This window comes from Teleopsis dalmanni, chromosome 1, assembly GCF_002237135.1.
Source record: "Teleopsis dalmanni isolate 2A chromosome 1, ASM223713v2, whole genome shotgun sequence".
In the NCBI taxonomy this organism is placed as follows: Eukaryota; Metazoa; Arthropoda; class Insecta; order Diptera; family Diopsidae; genus Teleopsis; species Teleopsis dalmanni.
The window spans coordinates 52,368,165-52,388,784 of record NC_051846.1 but is presented as its reverse complement, the minus strand read 5'-3'; the positions used below and the strand labels follow the sequence as shown (position 1 = coordinate 52,388,784).

General features: G+C 24.8%; 1 protein-coding gene across 2 annotated transcripts in view; it reads left to right on the top strand.

Annotated features, from left to right (window-relative positions):
* The window catches only part of LOC119668322 (C-type lectin 37Db), a 71,583-nt gene that overhangs the window by 26,334 nt on the left and 24,629 nt on the right, over positions 1-20,620 (top strand). Inside the window, exon 1 of one of the 2 annotated variants that reach the window (XM_038077793.1) lies at positions 13,169-13,785. The exons of the other annotated variant lie outside the window; for it this stretch is intronic. Coding sequence (XP_037933721.1) covers positions 13,704-13,785 — 82 coding nt within the window. The 5' untranslated portion in view covers positions 13,169-13,703. Of the gene's footprint in view, positions 1-13,168; positions 13,786-20,620 lie in introns of those variants that run through there. 2 annotated transcript variants of the gene reach the window in all.

Sequence of the window (20,620 nt, the reverse complement as noted above, 5' to 3'; positions counted from 1 at the left end):
AATATTGCGAAAAACTTGATTTATTTGATGTCGTTCGGTTGTTATATGAGATTATTCAAATTTTTTTAAAATTAAAGTTAAACGATTTTATATGATTTTGTTATAGTTTTGATGATTTACATGTCATTTGAATTGTGTGCCAAATTTCAGCAACTGTCCAAAAATTTAAACAAAACATAGTTATAAGATTAATCTTCTAATATTTAAAAAAAAACCAATGAATACAGCAATTTTTGTGATAAATACATTTTAGTAGTGCGGGCCTGTCATGCTCTGGGCGCCATCCAAAAAAAATTTAGCAAATTTATCTTCCTGGATGAGTACTTCATAAGTATTATTCTATGTTTTTCTGGGAGCGCTAAAAAGCTATGATACCTCGAGCGTCAGAATCCCGACGTCACTGATTCTACACTAAGTAGACAGATTTGGTGAAGTTTACGTTGCATATATTACTCTTTAACAATGTTATTTCTGTGTAAGGTCGAAATAACGAGTCTATAGTTAATACATCCTTTAATAAAATAACTTTAAAAAGAACTATTAAGAAAAGATTATTATTCAGTAATAATTTTAATTTAATAATTTTCTTTTTGCATCAAATATTTAATCAATTATTTTAGATTCTTTTAATATACAATAAATTTACCTTATTCTTTTTCAACATTTCTATGCATTTTTAAAAAATCGATTTATCTTAAAATAGGCCAGATTTAGGATTTTAATATACTTATAGTTTATCGATAATTTAAACTGAAAATATGCTGCACTAATTTCAAGACTGAAAATTTTTTGCACTAACAGTAATGTTATGAAGTTTCTTACTAAAATGCTAAATAAATGAGTGTACCGGTGCGAATTTATTTTGGTTTTTTTTATATTTATTGAATGTTATATATATCATTTTTTGTGTTGTATAATATATTTAAATATCATATGTAGTGATATATGTAATATATATGTAGTATAATATTTTAAAATAATGATGAAATATGTGTAACATATAATCATCATCACCATTAATGGTGTGACAATTCTGGTTAAGTCTTGGCATCCCTATAATATATAATATTACATTATAATATATGTAATATATTTCACTACATCCTTAATTACATTATATATACTATTTTTCCATTAATACCCCATAAATATGTTACTTCGTAATTACATTATATATACTATTTTTCCATTAATAAGTGGTCTACTATGTGCTATAATATTAACTTCAAATATATATATATCTTACATTTATAAATGTATTTGCGTTCGATTTTATTGGAATATAATATGTTAAAAAATATTTTTAAAAAAAATTAATTAACAAATAATAAACAGTTGATGTTTACATAACATTAACTATTTTAACTATTTTTTAAAATAGTTAAAATAGTTAACTATACTAATAAATAATTATTACCTAATTTAGTTATTTCTGTAAGCATAATAAAGTTTTGGTCAAGCCAAGCCTAGATTCTTTACTTAATTAAAAAAAATGACTTCTTCAAAGTTATGAATGTTGTAGCAATATAATATTTACTACTCTTTGGTTATTGTATTGCAGTAATTTTTTTTAAAATATTAAAAAAAAATCAAAAGTTTATTTCCAATTAATCCTTGGGTCAATCTAACATTTTTTTTCTTTTCTTCACATTGCAAATAGGAAATGATTGTTAAGCAAAAATCATTATAATATTATTAATTGTTTAATTATTTAAGTGTAAAACAATTTTTTTTAAAATGTTTTCAACAACAAATTAACAATAAATTTTAATACATTAACAAGTGTTGAAATATATATATATATATATATATATAGATATATAATAATAACAGACTTTTAGCAATAAATTTATAATGAATAATGAACATATAAGCAAATGTTTAACAAACAAAGACTTACAAAATTTTCTTGGAAATTCATTTTTATAAAAATTAATGCCTCAAATCAAGCTCATGTCATGGACAAAAAAAAAACTTCGACAAACTTTAGGGGAATTTTTTCGATTTAATTATATTTCTATATAAAGAAATTAAATATTTCTTAATATGAAATTATTGTTAATATATTAATGCTTATATTTAAAATGATGATTTTAGAATATATTTAGTTAATGTCTTTGCCCAATTTGGTTAACAAAGAAGTTCCTTTTCTTTTTTCGATCACATGTTACTTATTATTGAAATAATTAATTAAATCGAAATATGCGAATTTTCAATCTTAATTAGAAAAATCATTCAGTAAGCAAATATTTTGTGTTAATAATAAATAGCAATTAAATAAATTCTACAAAAACTACTTCTACAAATATTTGTAAATTAGTTTATTTTGAATTGAGTCTTAATTAGTGACTCTTATTTGAATAATTATGCTTAAAATGTTGTTTTCAATTTATTTTTTAATTGAAGCAAATTAGTGTTCAACAAAATTGTAATTTATTATGTTTACGAATTTAGCAATAATCAAGTTTTAATAATTATTAGTTTGCAAAATTCTTTAGTAAATTATGTATACGACAGTGCGTGCGGCTTATGCAATGTTTATATCATATAATAATTAATGTTTTAAATTAGCTTTTTAGTTGAAAATTATGCGTAGCGAAATTTTAACCTTGACAATGATATGAAAACCAATGAACTTTATGAATAAAAATTTCACTATTATTTAAATTAAAACAGAATTAAAGAATTTTTTTTTAACTCTCTTCTATTTTTGAATCTAAAAAATTATTTTTGCTACACATTTTCATATAAATAGTATTTTGAACTCAAAAAGAATTTTGCATAGCTAATGAAGTTAATTAATTTATTGAAACACATAAATAAATACTTAAAAAAATATTTTATAATTTTAAAGCCTATTATTAACTAGAAATTTATCATATATATTAAATTAATATTAATATGATTTCGTAGAAATTTAGATGTTATAAACATTTTGGATACACAAGTTAATTAAAGAAATAACATTCATTATCTTATAAAAATATCTTTGGTTTTTTTAAAAAAATTCTTTTTCTACCTTTTTACATTATTATTATTATTATTAGAAATTATTTTTAAATCAAATTGAGTTCAATTATTTTTTTTTTTAAATAAAAATACTATACAAGTGAATAATAAAAAAATCTATAGCAAGTAAATATTTTTATTTTAAATATGAGTTTAAGAAATTTTTAATTTACACTCCTATATTTGGTTCGAAAAACATTTTTAGTCTGCGATTATTTATGCGTAAAACACACAAATTTTTAGGTGAAGTTCAAAGAGGTCGGGTTCTTTTCCTTAGATCTTTGGTACGCTGGCTACCACATCCAAATGAACTACGAACTATATGAACTTTATCACAATTTTGCTGGCTTGGTAATACGGTGCGAATAGATACGATGCTTCAGCTAAAATAAGTATTTGAACCAGCTATTAAAAGAAAAAGATATACGAAAAGATTGTGTTTGCCTAGAAAGTCTTTAAGCTACAGACGTTAATAGAGCACTTGGCCGTTAGCACTTAGGCGATTAATAGACTGATGATATTGAAAAGTTTACTGAAAATTTTGATCTAGATACTTGATTATGGATCTAGATGAATCTGAGTAATGCCACACAATTAATTCAAATATTTTTTCCTCGTATGCAGGATAACTTGTGGTAGTTTTTTAAAACATTTTTAGGTGTGCTTTTATTTCAACTGTTATTATTTCTCTAACAAGATAAGTTGGGAGTAAAATTCATAAATTGACTGACAGATATTAATAAACTGGCGATTTTTGAAAAAAAATCATTCACAAGTTATTTGGTCAGTACAGTATTAGATACAATAATGAACCATATCAACAAGTAATTATTATAAGGATGCCAGAAGATAGATTAAGAACTATTTTTACTAGCAACATACCAGAAAACAGAAAAAAGGGATCATTAGTTAGAAGATGCATGGTGAATAATGATCTTCGGAATATAGGTGATGGATTCAGAAAAGAAAAAATAATTAATTGGCAGACTTAGGTTCTTTGAGGACTGTTACGTCAAAGATAACGATAAGTAATATTTCTTAGAAAATTACTATTACTTGTATACGTATCTAGTACTTGATCATTAGCCAATCATTAATTTATTTTTTAAGAATAGAGACAATAAAAATAACAATAGTTTTAATTATGATTTGTAGAAAATCAATAATATTTGAAAAGCAATTAATTATGAAATGGTAAATTAATTAATATAAAAATAAATAGCAAAATTTTAAATAAATGTTATAATATAATAATTTATACAATAAAATAAATTAAATGATAGAATAAAAGAGATTAATTAATGTATTAAAAAAATTTAAAGATTAGAAAGAATAACTCTTAACAACTTAGCTGCTTTTAAAAAAGTTTATTTCGGTACGTACCATAGTAAAATTATACATAATGAAATTAATCTAAAATCATTATTTTTAAAAAGTTTATACAATTTTAGCTTTCAGTATCGTGCATAAATTTTGTAATAAAAAATATACTTGTTATATACTCGTTAAAACTTGATTTTTCTAGCTCTTATTAAAAATGATTGTTTTTTGCGAATTTTATTGTTTTTTGCAAATATTAAATTATAACTAAACCTCGGCCCATACTTATCAGCTTGAATCTTTAAATTTTAAAGAAATTTGTATTTATAACAATTTAAATTAATCTAAAAAAAATCTTTTTGTCATTTAAAACAACCGCCAAGAATATATGCTGGAGAGCAAGTTTCTAAATTAGTTGATCAGAACCAAACATAAATTTAATCAAACGTATTTATAATTTAACAAAATGCAATAAACTTAAATAGCAAAACTTAAATATTTTAATGTGCTTTTTTTGCTAATTTATTAATAGGTGCACGAACTCATCAAGGTTATTCTCTTATTTATACCAAAAACTAATGAATATTAAAAATGTGCGAAATATAAAAACAATATGCTTTGAAGAGGGTAGGGTTCTTTTTATTACCCTTATATATATATAAAGGTAATTAAATCTATAATCAAAATATTGAAATTGATTTTATAGTCTTTTGAAATTCATAAAAATTATATGTTCATTGATGTGAATATTAATAACTCAAGTGGTTTCAAATCTCTTTCAAATAAATTCAATTTAAATATTATCCTTTAATAAATAAAGATATTTGATTCTTCTTCTTAATTGAATTTTTGTTTAGAAAGTATATTATTTCCTCTTCATGTATAGAAAGTTTACTTGAGTTTCTTAAATTTAATAAGATAATACGTGATTAAAAAAAATAATTAAGTTTTGTAAACTTTTATAATTATATATTTAAATTAATTTTATTAATATATTGATTAAACATTACATATAATGTTTACAATATTTATAATGTATAGTTTAATGTTTGAAGTTATATTAAATTTGATTTAAAGTCTATTATGACGAAAAGATATTATTTTCTTGAAAGATACTATTGTTTTAATATATGTACAGGTTGTTTGAACAGTGGTGAATTACAACAATCAAATTTTATTATTTTTAATTAATTGAATCTCTGGCTAATCATACAACTGTTTCGAGTATTGCCTAATATCCATCATTAATGGACTTTTTAGAAATACTTCTTATAGTTATTCGTAAATAATTTTTTTTAACTGCATACACCGAGGGTTAAATTCGTCTCCTACCAAATTTGAAGCTCAGAGTCAGTGTTCATTAGCCAACTGACCCAAACCTGTACTTGACTTGTAGGTTTTAATTTGAAATTTTGTCAATTTACTGTGGAAGTTCATTAACAAACGTACTCGTTGTGTTTATGAAATCATAAACCAACTATATAATAATTCAATTAATTAAGTGTAATAATTTGTTTGGACGGACTGAGTTTTCTGAATCCTTAGGTGTCCCTGAAGATAATAGTCGAAATATCGGAATAATATTTTAATAATATATAATAATAAATTCCAGTTTTTATTTTGTATTTAAATTGACGAATTAGCCCACTTAACAAAATTATTATATAATATTTTTAGTTAAAAAAAATATAAAATTAATATATTTTAATATTTATATAATATATAAATATAATTATTTTTAATTGTTAAGACAAAATTTGTTGGATATTTTTATACTATTTTTTTTTTATATATATAAATCCTTTAGGAACTTTGGAATATTAATATAGAGATGTTTTAAACTATAGTTTTTTATTTTTTGTTGGTTGAAGTAGTACTTTCGTCAGTAAGCCTAGGTTATGCTTTTACATCATTTTGATATACATTGTGACCGAAAGGTTTCCGGAAATTTTAAATAAAACGCAAAATTCTTAATCTTCATCAATATTTATTTTATCTCCTTCAAAATATGCTCCATTAGAAGCGATACACATAATGCCAACGTTTCTTCCAATCATCAAAACATTTTTTATAGGCGCTTTCCGGTATGGCTTTGAGTTCCCTCTGCGAATTCTGTTTTACGTCTTCTATGGATTCAAAACGCGTTCCTCTGAGTGGTAATTTGAGGTTGGGAAACAGGAAAAAGTCACACGGTGCAAGATCAGGTGAATACGGTGGCTGTTCGATGGTATTTATTGAATGTTTGGCCTTAAAATCGTTGATAATGTTGAACAAATTGAGGTGAATCGGAACAAGCCGGGCGTTGACACGTCGCATACACAAATTGTCCACCAAAATCAAACGAGCCATCTCACGACCGATGCCTAGCTCTCGTGCTATCTCTCTAACACTCACATGAGGATTTTTGAACACGATTTCCTTTGCCTTTTCAATGTTTTCGTCGGTGGTAGAGGTCGAAGGTCGTCCAGAACGCGGCATGTCTTCGACGGTCGTACGACAGTCCTGAAAGGCTTTGTACCACTCATAAACTTGAGTTTTCGATAAAACTGATTCCCCATAAGCCTTTTGTAGCATTCGCAACGATTCTGCACACGAAATTTCGTTCGAAAAACAAAATTTGATGCAAACTCTTTGTTCAATATTTTTTTCCATTGTTTTTTTCGCAACGCACTACTGAGGTGAACTGGTTTCAACAGCTGCCGTAAACGAACTGTCCGACAGATCGCGCTCATTTTTGGCATAGTAATTAAGGGACAGTGCTGCCAAACTACATAAACTTAAAATATCGAAAAATATACAGCGCGCGAATTTTAAATGAGAATTTCCGAAAGCTTTTCGGTCACAATGTACAATTCTCATTTGGCTGTTACTGTTTATTGCAAAACTCTGACATTATAAAATTTCTTAATTAGATTAATTGACTTGCTTACATATTTAATCTTAAATACAGCAAATTTGACATTTTTTAATTAGTAAGTGGATCACTGATACTTCACGTTTATAATTCTTAAATATAGAAAAGTTACGATTAAAGGGAGTGCTCATACGGATCCTGCGAAGTGACATGGACGCATTGTTGTGGGAGTATAATATATATATTGTATATAATATATATATTGTAAATTATATATATATATTGTATATTATATGTATATTGTATATTATATATATATTGTATAACAATACTTAAGACTTACTTTCGATAATAAGGCTTCCTAAGAAAATCATTTGCGTTAATGAAATGATCTTAGATAATATAAATATTTTAGTATTGCCGCCTACGTGTAACAATATAGTAGTTGTAACTTTAATTCAAAACTGCAATGTTCTTGGTATATGTTCTTCAAGGAAAGGCTTTCAAAACTACTTTTAAATGTGTTCATGCCAATTTCTAGCGCTTATCAATAGAATTACATAGAGATCACTATATTGTGATTTAATATATCTATCGGCGGAAAGCTACTGATACTTTTTAACAACGCTGAGTTGCATCCATACACTATCTACCCTTTCCTGAAAACCACATCCAACATTTCTGGCAGGTATACATAACAATAAATCAAATCTTATTGTCTATGTTAGAGAACTCAGATACCAAGTTCAGGTTTATGTAGAAATTCACATAAAAAAATACATAAAAGAAAATATTTTGGTAAATTTACTAATATTAAATTGGAGAACTTTTAGTTATATAAAAATTTATGTAAAACTTGTAGTGCTTTAAATTAATTGAAGATGAGTAAATATATCTCTAACTTGAAAAAAATGTATTATTATACAAATTAATTTACTAAGAAGCTGTAAGTAGAATCAGATAATTAAAAAAAACTACAAATTTTTAGAAAAAAACTACAATTTTTTAGAAAAAAACTACAATTTTTTAAAAAAGTACTTACCATGAGATATTTAACATATTACAGACATTTTGTTTGTTGTCGATCAAGCAGCAATTAAGTAAGTTTCTGTAACACATTAAGATAATAATACAAAAACATCAGGAAGTAGAGATTTACAAATATTTGTAATGTTTTTATTATTTTAATTTTTTGAAGAAATTCATTAAAAAAGGTTTTTGCTCCTAAAAATTTATTTAACTATAATGTTACTATCGAAACAATTTTACTGATATTCACATTTTAAATAAGCAAGTCACTGCAATATATGTATATATGTTGTACTTTTTAAAAAATTATTAAATTATGCGTTTTACTGGTTTTATTAAAACATGAAAACTATAATTGTAGTTATTAAAACATTTTTATGTACACTAATTTTGTTAGTTTAGTTCCAAAATATAACATAGAAGACTGCGTAACTGTGTTTTTTACTTTATCTGTATCTTACCAAACTGAGTTTAATTGGTAATAATCATTAAAAACTAAGTACTAATAAACCATGAAAAGGCTTGCCATTTAATAATAAAAACACTTTCTAAATATTTTTGTAAATTATTAAGCAATTAATTTTTTTGAAACTTTAATTGTCATTTGTAATTATCATTTGTAATTATCCTCATAATTATGAGACGTGATTAAGTGTTAATAAACATGAAAAATGTTTTGAGATAAATATTATATTTTATACTAAATAAATACATAAAACAAATGACACATTTGTATAAAATGTATTCTTTTGTAAAATAATTTGATACATTATATTTAGGTATATATTTGAGTAAAATATATTTTTTGTTTTTTTGTAATTCTTTTAAAGAAACCGTTAATTCAAATTTATGGGATAAATGCTTTTATTTGGTTTATTCAAATATATCTTAATGTGTTCTTTTTTTAAATTTTATGACTGACAATATAATATACGTTTATATTGTGTATGTACATTAGAAAGTAATCGTAAGTGTCCATACAAATGTCAAATAACTTGTTGCAAAAATTTGTTGACAAATTTTATTTGCTTAATTGTTCAAATTGCACTGGTATTGCGTGCTACTGCCGAACGCAATCACCACGATGTATTCAAGGTAATCGAAGGTAAACCTTAAAGCAAAGATCGAAATTACTAGTTACACTTTAAACTACTAAACGTGTATTACTTAATCCACAGGAGTCTGACTAAACATTAGCCTAGTTAAACATGAGTAGGTTGCAAAATATTCTTAAAATGCATAAAAATGTTAACTGTGATATCAACGAACGAAATATGTTTTTGTCATTAATATGCGAACCAGTTATCTTTCGAAGATATATATATTTTTTTTGTATCCAAGCAATATAGTGTGTATTGAATACACACATGTAATTGACGACGTAGCAGGGATATATTCGCGTATAAATTAGCAATAGACGTAATTGCATGCTACCTATCACTTTCAATATAGTTTTTACAAATCCAAAGTAACTGGAGCATTTAGAGCATATTTTAGACTTTAATTACACATGTATTGCGAGTTGGATCGTTACAATTTGTTCCAGTATTTTTTTTAATTTTAATTTTATTCCATTTTAGGAGTACATATATATGTGTTTGGTTAGTTAAAGTGCCTGTTACCACGAGGGAATGTGGCAACTTAAATTTATTGTAAATTTAACAATTTGATATTTAACCAATTTTTATTGAATATTCCAAATAAATAAAGTAAAAAAAATCTTTGTGGCATAACGAAATACTGCTATTAAAAATTTAAATAAAAGAAACATTATATTAAATCCTTTATAATAATAGTTTAGTGATGATAATAACAATTTATAAATTAACTTAACAAATAAAGTAAATTTAATATTTTATGATATTTAAAAAAACTGAACTCAATTGAAATGATTTTTTTATTAGTTTAATTTTACTTTATTAACTTCAATTATTCACTTTAATAAATTAATTAATTAATACAACAAAATTTGCTTAAGCCATTAATCATATAAAAACCACACATTTATTTTTAGTTTTCTATTTCTATAAAATTATTCCGCTGTTAAAATAGTACAATATATTTTGTAAAATATAGTTATAAAAATATATTGAATATAGGTCAGATTAAATTAGAGTTACCTTTTATTTTCTTTTCTCTCGGTGGTAGCCCTACTTTCTTCTCTCATTCAGAAAGTTGAAGAGAAACAGGGAACACTATACAAAGTCAATTTATTAGGACTATTCCACACAAAATACCCTATAAAACAGTAAGACTCAAAAGAATTTAATGCTTACTAACAACTAAAAAATAACAACTTAAGAATAGTACCAGAAGTTTTACCACATCACTGTAGGTTGAATATTATCACCCTATAAAAATGCTCTAATGAAAATTGCAGGCTCTGTAGGGGAGGGAATGAGATCGTAAAAAACGTGTTAGGACATTATTTGGCGCAGATGCATTAACGAAATAAATAACTACATCTGAATTGGAAGTAAAAAATATGACATTTATTAAAATAGGTTCAGTACAACAATTTATCGAGAAAATGGGACTTAAAATAAGAACTGAATATAGAGGTAGGTACAATAGGTCTCTAGGTCACGTGAAAAATCCACCAATTTAATAAAAAATAACAATAACCACGTTTTAAATTTTTATATATGCAAATACAAGTCATTGTACATTTATTCTACATTAAATGATAATTTTAATAAAAAAAAATTAATAATATATCCACAGTATATTATTTTCAGATTTTTCTATTTTTTTCCTGCCATAAATTTTTTTCAAAACTCAGTAGAAAACTCTGCTGCATTAAGCATTTTCAATAAACCACTGTTGGGAGTTGATCGTTAATTCTATTGTTATATGAGTGCAATTTTCAGTTAAAATTGTGGAAACTTTTTTACATCAATATGTGTTTTTATAATTATTATCAGTTTTGTATTTTGTAAATCTCATTAAATATTGCATTTATATTGTTTATGCGTATATTGCTTCTTGCGTTACAATTTGTATGATAAAAATTTTGAGGGAAAATAGGTTTAACTTCATTTCTTCTGCAATTATGCTTGAACACCACTCGTATTTATCATATTTTGATTAATGTTTTCCATTGATAATAAATAAATGAATCAATAGTTAAATACATAGTTCTTGATGAGTATAAGAGCTATTTTGTGCGTGTTCAGATAAAGTAGAAAATCTTTACGGCGAAAATACGTTTCATATTGCAACATATATTAAAGTGCAGTTACCATACTTTACTTTTATTCACTTGATATTAAATATTGCTGTACGATCCTCTTTTTAGGATAGTGGCTCATACTTACTCAGAAAACCTTAGTCATATTCTTTCTGGTTGAGAGCACAGTCTCTCACTTTACTTAAAGCTTGATCCGGTTTGATTGTTCTTTGAACTTTAGATTATTTAGAGAAACCCCGTTTTATAAACATTTATAAATCTATTTATCAACAATAAGTCTTTGATTTATAACAAAGGCTGAAAAATGTTTAAGACTAGTTCTGGCCAAACCTTGACATAGACACATCAGGTGTTCTGGTGTCTTTTCTTCGAGAACTGGTAGACACGCATTACAGGAAATACCACAGGGTAGGCCAAGTCTAGCTCCATGCCGTCCTATAGTCCAGTGCCCTGTAAAGATAGATATTAACCTATGGTAGATACCTCTGATTTGCTTCTGTGTATTAAGTCAGAGGTTCTACATTTGGAATAGATTGACTATGTAGACCTCGACTTGGCTACTGTGGCGGCAAGAGTCCACTCACTATTTACCTTTCACAAAAAATGGTTATAAATCAACCTATGAAGGTAGCTGACATGGGTAGGGATTGAAATAGTGGTATTCGTGGAAGAGGCGACTAGTGCAGCAAGCTCGTATGCGCCATGATTTCCCATAATAGTAGAATAATAGTCTTTGTTAATTTGATTTTTAATGTATTTTAATAATACATTTTCTTTAAGAAAAGCAGTAAACATTTAAAAAAAAATGAAAAATTATATTTCAAATTAAATTTTTAAAATTTATTGAAAACCCTGAAGCTTCTAATTTTTTTCTGTGTATAATATTTCTACTTATATTCTTTCACACCAAAATAGTTATAATTGTGAAATTATTTCCATAAAATTTTATTGCATATTAAATATGCGGCATAATACTTGTATGAGCAGTAGCAAAGCTTATCTAATGTTACCTTGGCCAACAATAGATATAAACAAAAAAGAAGTCAATTTAGAGAAGAAGAAACCAGAAAAAGAATTACAGACATTTTTATAAACGAGAAATTACCAAAGATGCATATTTGATGTGTGTATGTTTGCGTGCTTGTAATAATTTGTATACAAGGCAGATTGATATTTCCATGCCACACTAAGATCGCATGTTACAAAGTAAAAAAAAAAAGCATTCATATACTGTAATATACTCGTCAGATGCAAAACATACGAAAAACTATTGCAATTAAAAAATAAACTTTTCATTAAATAAACAAAAAAAAATATTTGTTTACATTATTAAACAAGTTAAGGTGATGCAGCTTGTAAGTGACGCATGTTGCATTTTACGCAGCCTCTGGGCTAACTATGACTTGTCATTCGACTTAAAATGGGGTTGTCTTGTTCAGAAACCTAACATAATAGGTATTTAAATTAAAAAAAATTCAGTTAACGTGTTGTGGTTTGGCTTTAATAAATTTAAGTATAAGTTAAGCTCTTTGTATCTTCTTGTTTTTGGAGTTATCTGTTGTCTGTTGTGTAGTCAGTCAGCCTCTGAGATGGCGCAACCAGTTCAAGCAACTCTTTAATTCTCTCAGTACCAGTTTACTCAGTGTTCTCTGCTTAACAGCGAATTTACTCTTGGCCATACTCTTCGATGCCCGTAACGCTACTCTGCAACTTTACAGGTAGCAAAATACGAATTTGTAGCCCAATTGGTATAAGAAATTAGTTCTTCGTTGTCGGTCAGTTCAGGCGCACATGCGCATAAAATATTGGCAACGGTTACGGCAACTTTCGATTTCATTTCATTTCGCTTCGCTTTAACACACTCACTTTTCACTACAACTTCGCATAGAGTTTTTATCAGTTTACCAGAATTTCGTATATTGTATACACTTGAAGAAATTCGAAAATCTTGAATTTAAGCTATTAACGTCAAACACTGCATTTGCTGACGCCACCGCTGTTTCAACTTTTGTTTGTTATTTAAATTAATAATTTTTTTTTTATCGAAATATGTTGTGAATAATTTAATTATAAATTTCCAATTTTTAAAAGCGAAATTATATTAATTTAACATTTTGGAAAAAGTATACGGAAGTTTTGAAGTTTTCGGTATTTTGTTTTTATCAGTTCGTTTTGTGCGCACGAATTTACATAAAATTCCAATTTAAATTGAATTAAAAGATATTTGATTTTTGATATATATTTCTTATTCATTTTTGACTTCGACTTCGATTTCGATTTCAACTTGTCGCATACAGCAAAATGCAAAAATATTTACTATTGACTGTGATACTTGCTCTGCAAATATTTGGCAGCTACTCTGTGGCATCACCGAAAGGATCAGGTAAGCTAAAGCGTGAAGTTGCTTGTTTTTGCTGACATTCTTATGCAATTTTGTATATGAATCAAGTAAATTGTGGTTGACTTTGATTGCAGCATCCTGTTGCATCTTGTAGATTTATCACACAGCTTCCACTTAAAATTTCGAAAATCTCACTGCTTTATTTTATGCACTATACTTTCTCTTTATATTTTTTTTTTTTTTGGTATTTATTATTTCAAATATTTTAAATTTTTTAATGAATTTTTTTAAGCCTTTTTTTTGTAAGTTGGAGATTAAATTTATTTTATTCGATATTTTTTTTTTAAATTGGATATTAAATTTATTTTATTCGATATTTTCTCTTGTTTTAATTTATTAATCGTTTTATATTAATATTTAATTTATGACAATATATAAAAACCAGCTTTTAAAATATGATTTTTTAAAATCAAATGCAATTAAAATATAAAATATCATTTATGTGTTATTTAGTCATAATTGTTATTGTGTACAAGAATAAAAAAATTTTAAAAATTGAAACGAAACGTTTAAAACCAGATATGATTTATTTTCTAATTTTGAATAAACTTATCAAATACTTTTTTTTAATTTAAAAAAAGATAGGGGTTATTCTAGTCTTCATATTTTTATAAAAGAAAAAAAAATTGCAGTGATTTTATAAGTGATTGTTTCTTGATTTTTAAAAATATCAAAAAAATGTTTGCTTTTATAAAATGTTAAGCATTTCATATTTACAGTTATAAAATTAATATTTATTCAAATAAAATTAATCAGTGTTTTTATATTTCAATCGAATTCTTAATAAATTTAATTTTATTTATTTTCATTTTAATTAGTTTAAATAAATTTATAAAATAATTTAAATTTTTAATCTTTTACTTGTGACTAAAAATATTATATAATAATTTATTAGCGGGCTAATTGGTCATTTAACATAAATAGAAATAGAAAAAACTGTAATTTATTATTTATATTTAAAAACAATTTATATTTTATTTAAATATTTTTCTGATATTTCGACTGACTATCCAACATCTTCATAAAAACAATAATAAAAAATTATTATTAAATTTTTTATCTGGTATTTTTAGTAAGAATATTAACGTACTCTATAGCGTATGAGTAATTTAATATGAAGTGCATACATTTGTCACCATATAATTTAAAAATTAAAAAATTGGTTTTGGAAAATGTTAAAGTCAAGAAATTTATTTATAAAAGAAAAAAGTTATAGAAGTTATATTCAATATAATGAAAAGGGGCTTTAGGTTTATATGAGTTTAAATATTTACTATGTTTGAAGCTGCTATAATAATTATAAATGTATACATTGTTCGACATATACATAATGCGTTTACATATAGTTTATATTCATAATAGAATTGTAACACAAGTGTTGTAATAATGACAGCGATTTGTAACTTTATTCAATTAAATTATTTGATAAAATAAAAGAAAAAATATCTCATTTGATACAATATTGTGCATTTTTTATGCACATAAAGAAATTAAAAAAAAAATCGAACATAATATGCATTTAATCAGGAAGGCAATAAACAAAATTTTAATAATAAAAACTATACCAAAAGGAAAATATATATATTATAAAAAATAACACAGTTACAAAATAATTAATTTAAACTAAATTAAATTAAGAGAATAAGGGTTTAAATTTAAGAAGTTTAACCTAAAATTCCAGAAAATGGGGCAAATTTTATATATGTGTTTTAAGTGGTCTAGTGAATACAAATTGGAACGAGAGAGAGTGATGGAATAATAGTTATCAAGATAGCTATTGTTAATAAAAATGGGTTACTTAAAAAAAACATGCGAAACTATTAACTCATAGCATAGGAGTGCGATGGCAAATGTGGATAAAAGATGAAAGCATTGTGGTAGAACAAGCTACTACATTATTTAAAAAATAATAAAAATAAAAATTATACTAAAGATATTTAAAATAATAATAAGAAAACTATAACCATAAAAATTAAATCAAAAATACTCTCCAGATAATAGTGAATTTCGTATTATAATAAAAACCGTAACATTAACATAGAATTTTTTTTTATTGAAACTTTATCTAGTCTACTTAAACTAATATATTTTGAAATGGCCGGATTTAACATAGAATGAAATAAATAATATTATAAATTATAATTGGGTGTATATTCAATTAAAAAAAAAAACAAAAATCGCCACAATTATTAATAGTTTAATATAATCGAATATATAGGCTCAATATTATAAAAATTTTTAGAGATGTATTATATTGATATTTTTTTTCTTGATTAAAATAATTAAATTATGTCGTAAGAAATTCATAATTTAAAAATGATGTATTTTGTGATAAGTAAAATTAATTGTGGTTATTTTGTAAATAAGTATGCATATATTATATTACTATAAGTGCATTTGATTGACATGCTTGAAAATATCAAAATATTATAAAATATGTGCGTAAATATTTAGATCTATAAACTGTGAGTTTTGCATTTATTAAATCCATTGAACCAGTTTTATAGTTTTAATCTTTTATATGTTTGCTAAAATATCTTAAGCAGTTTTTTTCTGTATTTTAAGTTGTTTTATTTATATTATAATGAATAAATTTTAAATATCTTCTATTGAATAATATATATGAGCTTTGTTATTAAAGTTTATACTTAAAAAATTTATATTATTGTAAAACAGAACAAGGTCACCATACTGGTTTTACTCCCTAACATTTAACAGAAATACGCAACTTAGCTTTATTACTAATAGTTTTAAAATGTTGAAGAATTTTAGCTTTACGGAAGGAATGAGTTCAGTGCGTAAAATATTTTTGTGAAACTAAATATAGACACTGAAATAAATTTGAAATCACTCATAAAACAAATTTTTAATAGCTTATTAATTATAGTATAATACTATGAAAATTATGTAATTTTATAAATATTTTATATACATATGTATATTCTTCATCTTCTTCTATTCAGCGTTCAATATCTTCTTCGTAAGATAAATCATCAAATAACCACTTGTATTTGTCGTGTTAATTTGTCTCAATTTCAGTTGGTATATGGTGAAATGATTAATAATATATGACCAAATCATTAACATATTTTTATAATTTTATTTTTAGAAGCAATTTTTTTATTCACAAAGTTCTCTAGTCTATATAAGCTTTACGTTTCGTTTTGTAACTCTGAATCTTTAAATAATATATCTTTTAAAGCGTTTAAGCAATTAATATTATTTAATGTTTTTTTTAAGTATATACATTCGTAATATATTATTAATTTGATACTAATTGGTAGGTTTTTTAACTATAAAAAGTTTATTTATTTTTTATTTTGTCTTTAGATTAAAGATTGGTTAATCAATAAAAATTTATTTACTGATTTGCAAAACTTAAATTAATTTTAATATTTTATTTGTATACCAGATACCAGTAAAAAGTGTGAATGAAATTCTTTTTAGAATTTATTGTATTTCTTTAAATAATAATTAATTAGAATTGTTTTGTTCCATGATAAAAAATTAATATCTGGTAGAAAATGGGGTAATACTGAGAAATTTTTATGCAAACATATAATTTTTATACGTTCAACAATTTTTTTAAAAAATCTCAATTATTAAAATGTTATATATTTGTATAGGTGGATAAATTGTAAATGATATATATAATTGGTGCAGTAAAATAAAATCTATTATTTTTGCATGAAATTGAAGGCTTATTTACCATAATTAGAATGATTCAATTTAAGTCAAATATGAGCCGTTGTGTTCGATAACTTGTTACCATTTTGAAGGTAATTTCATTATGCCTCTCTTATGGAACTCCACGTCCCCGTAGAAAAAATTATGACAGTCGATTTTGAAGCGAATTTTTTACCAGAAAAATCTTTCGGCATGAACAGGAAGAGATGATAATTAGATCACTTGGTTCGCAACCAAGGTTCCGGAGTTTTTGGCGATTCATTATCGATATGTGTGGCCTCTCCTATTGCCCAAAACTGACTGTTTCTGTTCTGGGTGGTTGCTTGCCACCCAATAAATTCATTTATTGGAAAAATAATGGATTTCTTTTCACTACTACAGCTTATTTATTTCGTTGAATAACGTTACAAAATCTGTTTAATTGAGCAATTTTTTACAACAACTATAATAGGTAAATCTCTTTGTCATCTTCAAACTTTCATTCACAAAATGTTCTATATATTTGTTATATTCCCTGTACAAAAAACAAAGTATATGTAGATCAAGTTTATGTTCAGCAAGAATGATTACTAAATTCGTGTGTTAACACACCTTTTTTCTGTTAAAATAAAAAGACATGAGTTCCTTAATAAACATAAAACTTTTATTTGGTAATAGAATTTTAATAGGAAAAAATTCGCTGTTTTATTTTATGTTATGTTTAAAGAAGAAACCAGTTAAATTTAATTAAAATTCAAAATAAGATTTTTTAAAAAATGTTTTAAGATTATTTTTAAATTAAATTACTTCCGCAAAAATTTTACAACTGTCAGTTTAAAAATTGCTGATCTTTATAAAAAATTGTAATTAATTTTCAAATTTGGGATATAATTATAAAATGTCAAAAATAAAAGGCGACTATTTCGATTAATCAAAAAACTAAGTATGTTTTTCTTGTTTTTAATTAAGACTAGTTTCAAAACTTTTATAAAAACATTAAACTAAATTAATTTAATTTATCGTTAATATCTAGTAATTATTTCAAATTAATAACTGAACTTGTGTCTTTGTTGTTTAGGAAAATAAGTAAATTAACTAATTAATCCAACTTATTGTTTCATTTTTAACTATTAAACTTCTACTATTTAATAAACAACTTTCGTGATACTTGTTTGCGGAAACAAATATGTCAGCAGTATTTTCTATCAACAACTCCAGTTTTTATGTTAAAAGCCTACTAAGCCTACTATTAGTATCCTTATTTGAAATTTTCTACAGATCATAAATATTATATCAGTATTAATTACCAATGCATTAGTGTAAACTAAATCTTATTGCATATTGAAATAATGTGAAATCCTATATGTCTTATAATAATAATCTTCAAGAGTAAATAAATGAATGAAAGATATGCGATATCCTATTTAAATTGACTAAGCCTATTTAGATATAGTGAAACAAAACATTTTGCTTCAAGTGGGACGACTAATGTTTCAAGAGTATAATTTTAAATATTTTTCGAGCTGTTTAACCACAGCGAACTACTCAAACATATTGGAAAATCATATAGTTCCAACATTTGAAAACCGTAACATAAAGCAGATTTGCTGTTCGAACAACTGTAACAACTTGAGTAGTTCAAATATATTCGATCATTTAAACTATACCATTTAAATAATTTAAATGACTTAAATTTTGAGCACCACGTCATAGTAAATGCACAAAATTACTGTTCACCGCAAACATTTATTAGCCAATCGCTGTCAATCATTTATAATTTATGGTTTATTTCCATTTAAAAATCGTTTACTTTTGGTAATGGAAAAAAGTAATTATTCGTTATATTTTATTTATTACATATGCGTGAGTTTAAAAAGTAAAATAGTCTTTCGAAATTATTGCTTATACAGAATGTTTCGGACCAGGGTGAGTGGAATGATTCTTAGTTTAAGAAATAGAAAAAATATGGGGTACAGGAATTTGAAATTTAACATTTGTCGAGATACAGCAGCTTAAGAGACCTTTACTAGAAAAAACCTACGATCAAAAGAACCCTCATTATTTCAAAAGCGACCAATTTAAACATTTCATACTATGCACTGTTACATATTTATATTATAAATATTTTTTAATTTGATGCTTAATACATCCTTGCACTATAATGAGTTTATAGGGTATGAGTAAGAACAGGTACTGTGTTCCACTATTTGCTGAACTATAATCGTAACCACTCTTCAAACCCAATAGTGATTAAATCATTGTTAAATTCCAATTATTATCACAACGATAATAAATTTGCGAATTATTAGAAGAAACCACTGTCAGATATATTTTGCTCAATATTAGTTTCGAACGACTCACTGTACTCGTGCGTAAATCTCATACACAAGAACATACTTAATTTGCCAAAAACTTCGAATAGCTCTCTTATTTCAACCTCCCAATCAAAGCGATTAAGCGTTTAATAATTTTATGAGTCAAATGAACTCATTGCTGTAAAAATGGGTACATCATATTAGACAATGGGAAATGACTGGGTTTTTGACAGATTAAATATATTTCTTCAAGTTATCATATATTATTTGAAAAATAATATTTTTGCTCCAATTGTTAGTTCCTTCAATCTGATATCAATAAAAATGCAACTCAATATACTCTATTATAATATTCTATATCCAAGAAATTATGGATATGAGGAAGTTATACTTCTATAAGTATAGTTCAAGTATTTTAAAAGTGTATATTACTTATATATTAAAAATAATATATTATATATTAATGGTTTTTATAAATTTTTTTATCCGGTTATAGGTCACTTTTTGTTAAATAATGCAACGTTTGTTTAATGTTTTTTAATATATTATAAATTTCGCGTATTTTAGAGAGTCATCATCAGGATCACGATCTAACATAAATTAATATTAATAAAACGATAGCTAAGTCATCCTCTTTATTCTATTGCATATATTCAATATATTTTATTGTCTATATTAATATAGAATACATTAAAAAAATTAAACAAACGTTGAATTATTTTCTAAAAAGTGACCTATAGCTGGATAAAAAATATATAAAAACCATTATTAAAAAAACAGGTCAATAAATAAATTCAAAATTTTTGATTATATATTAATATATTGATTTTTATATA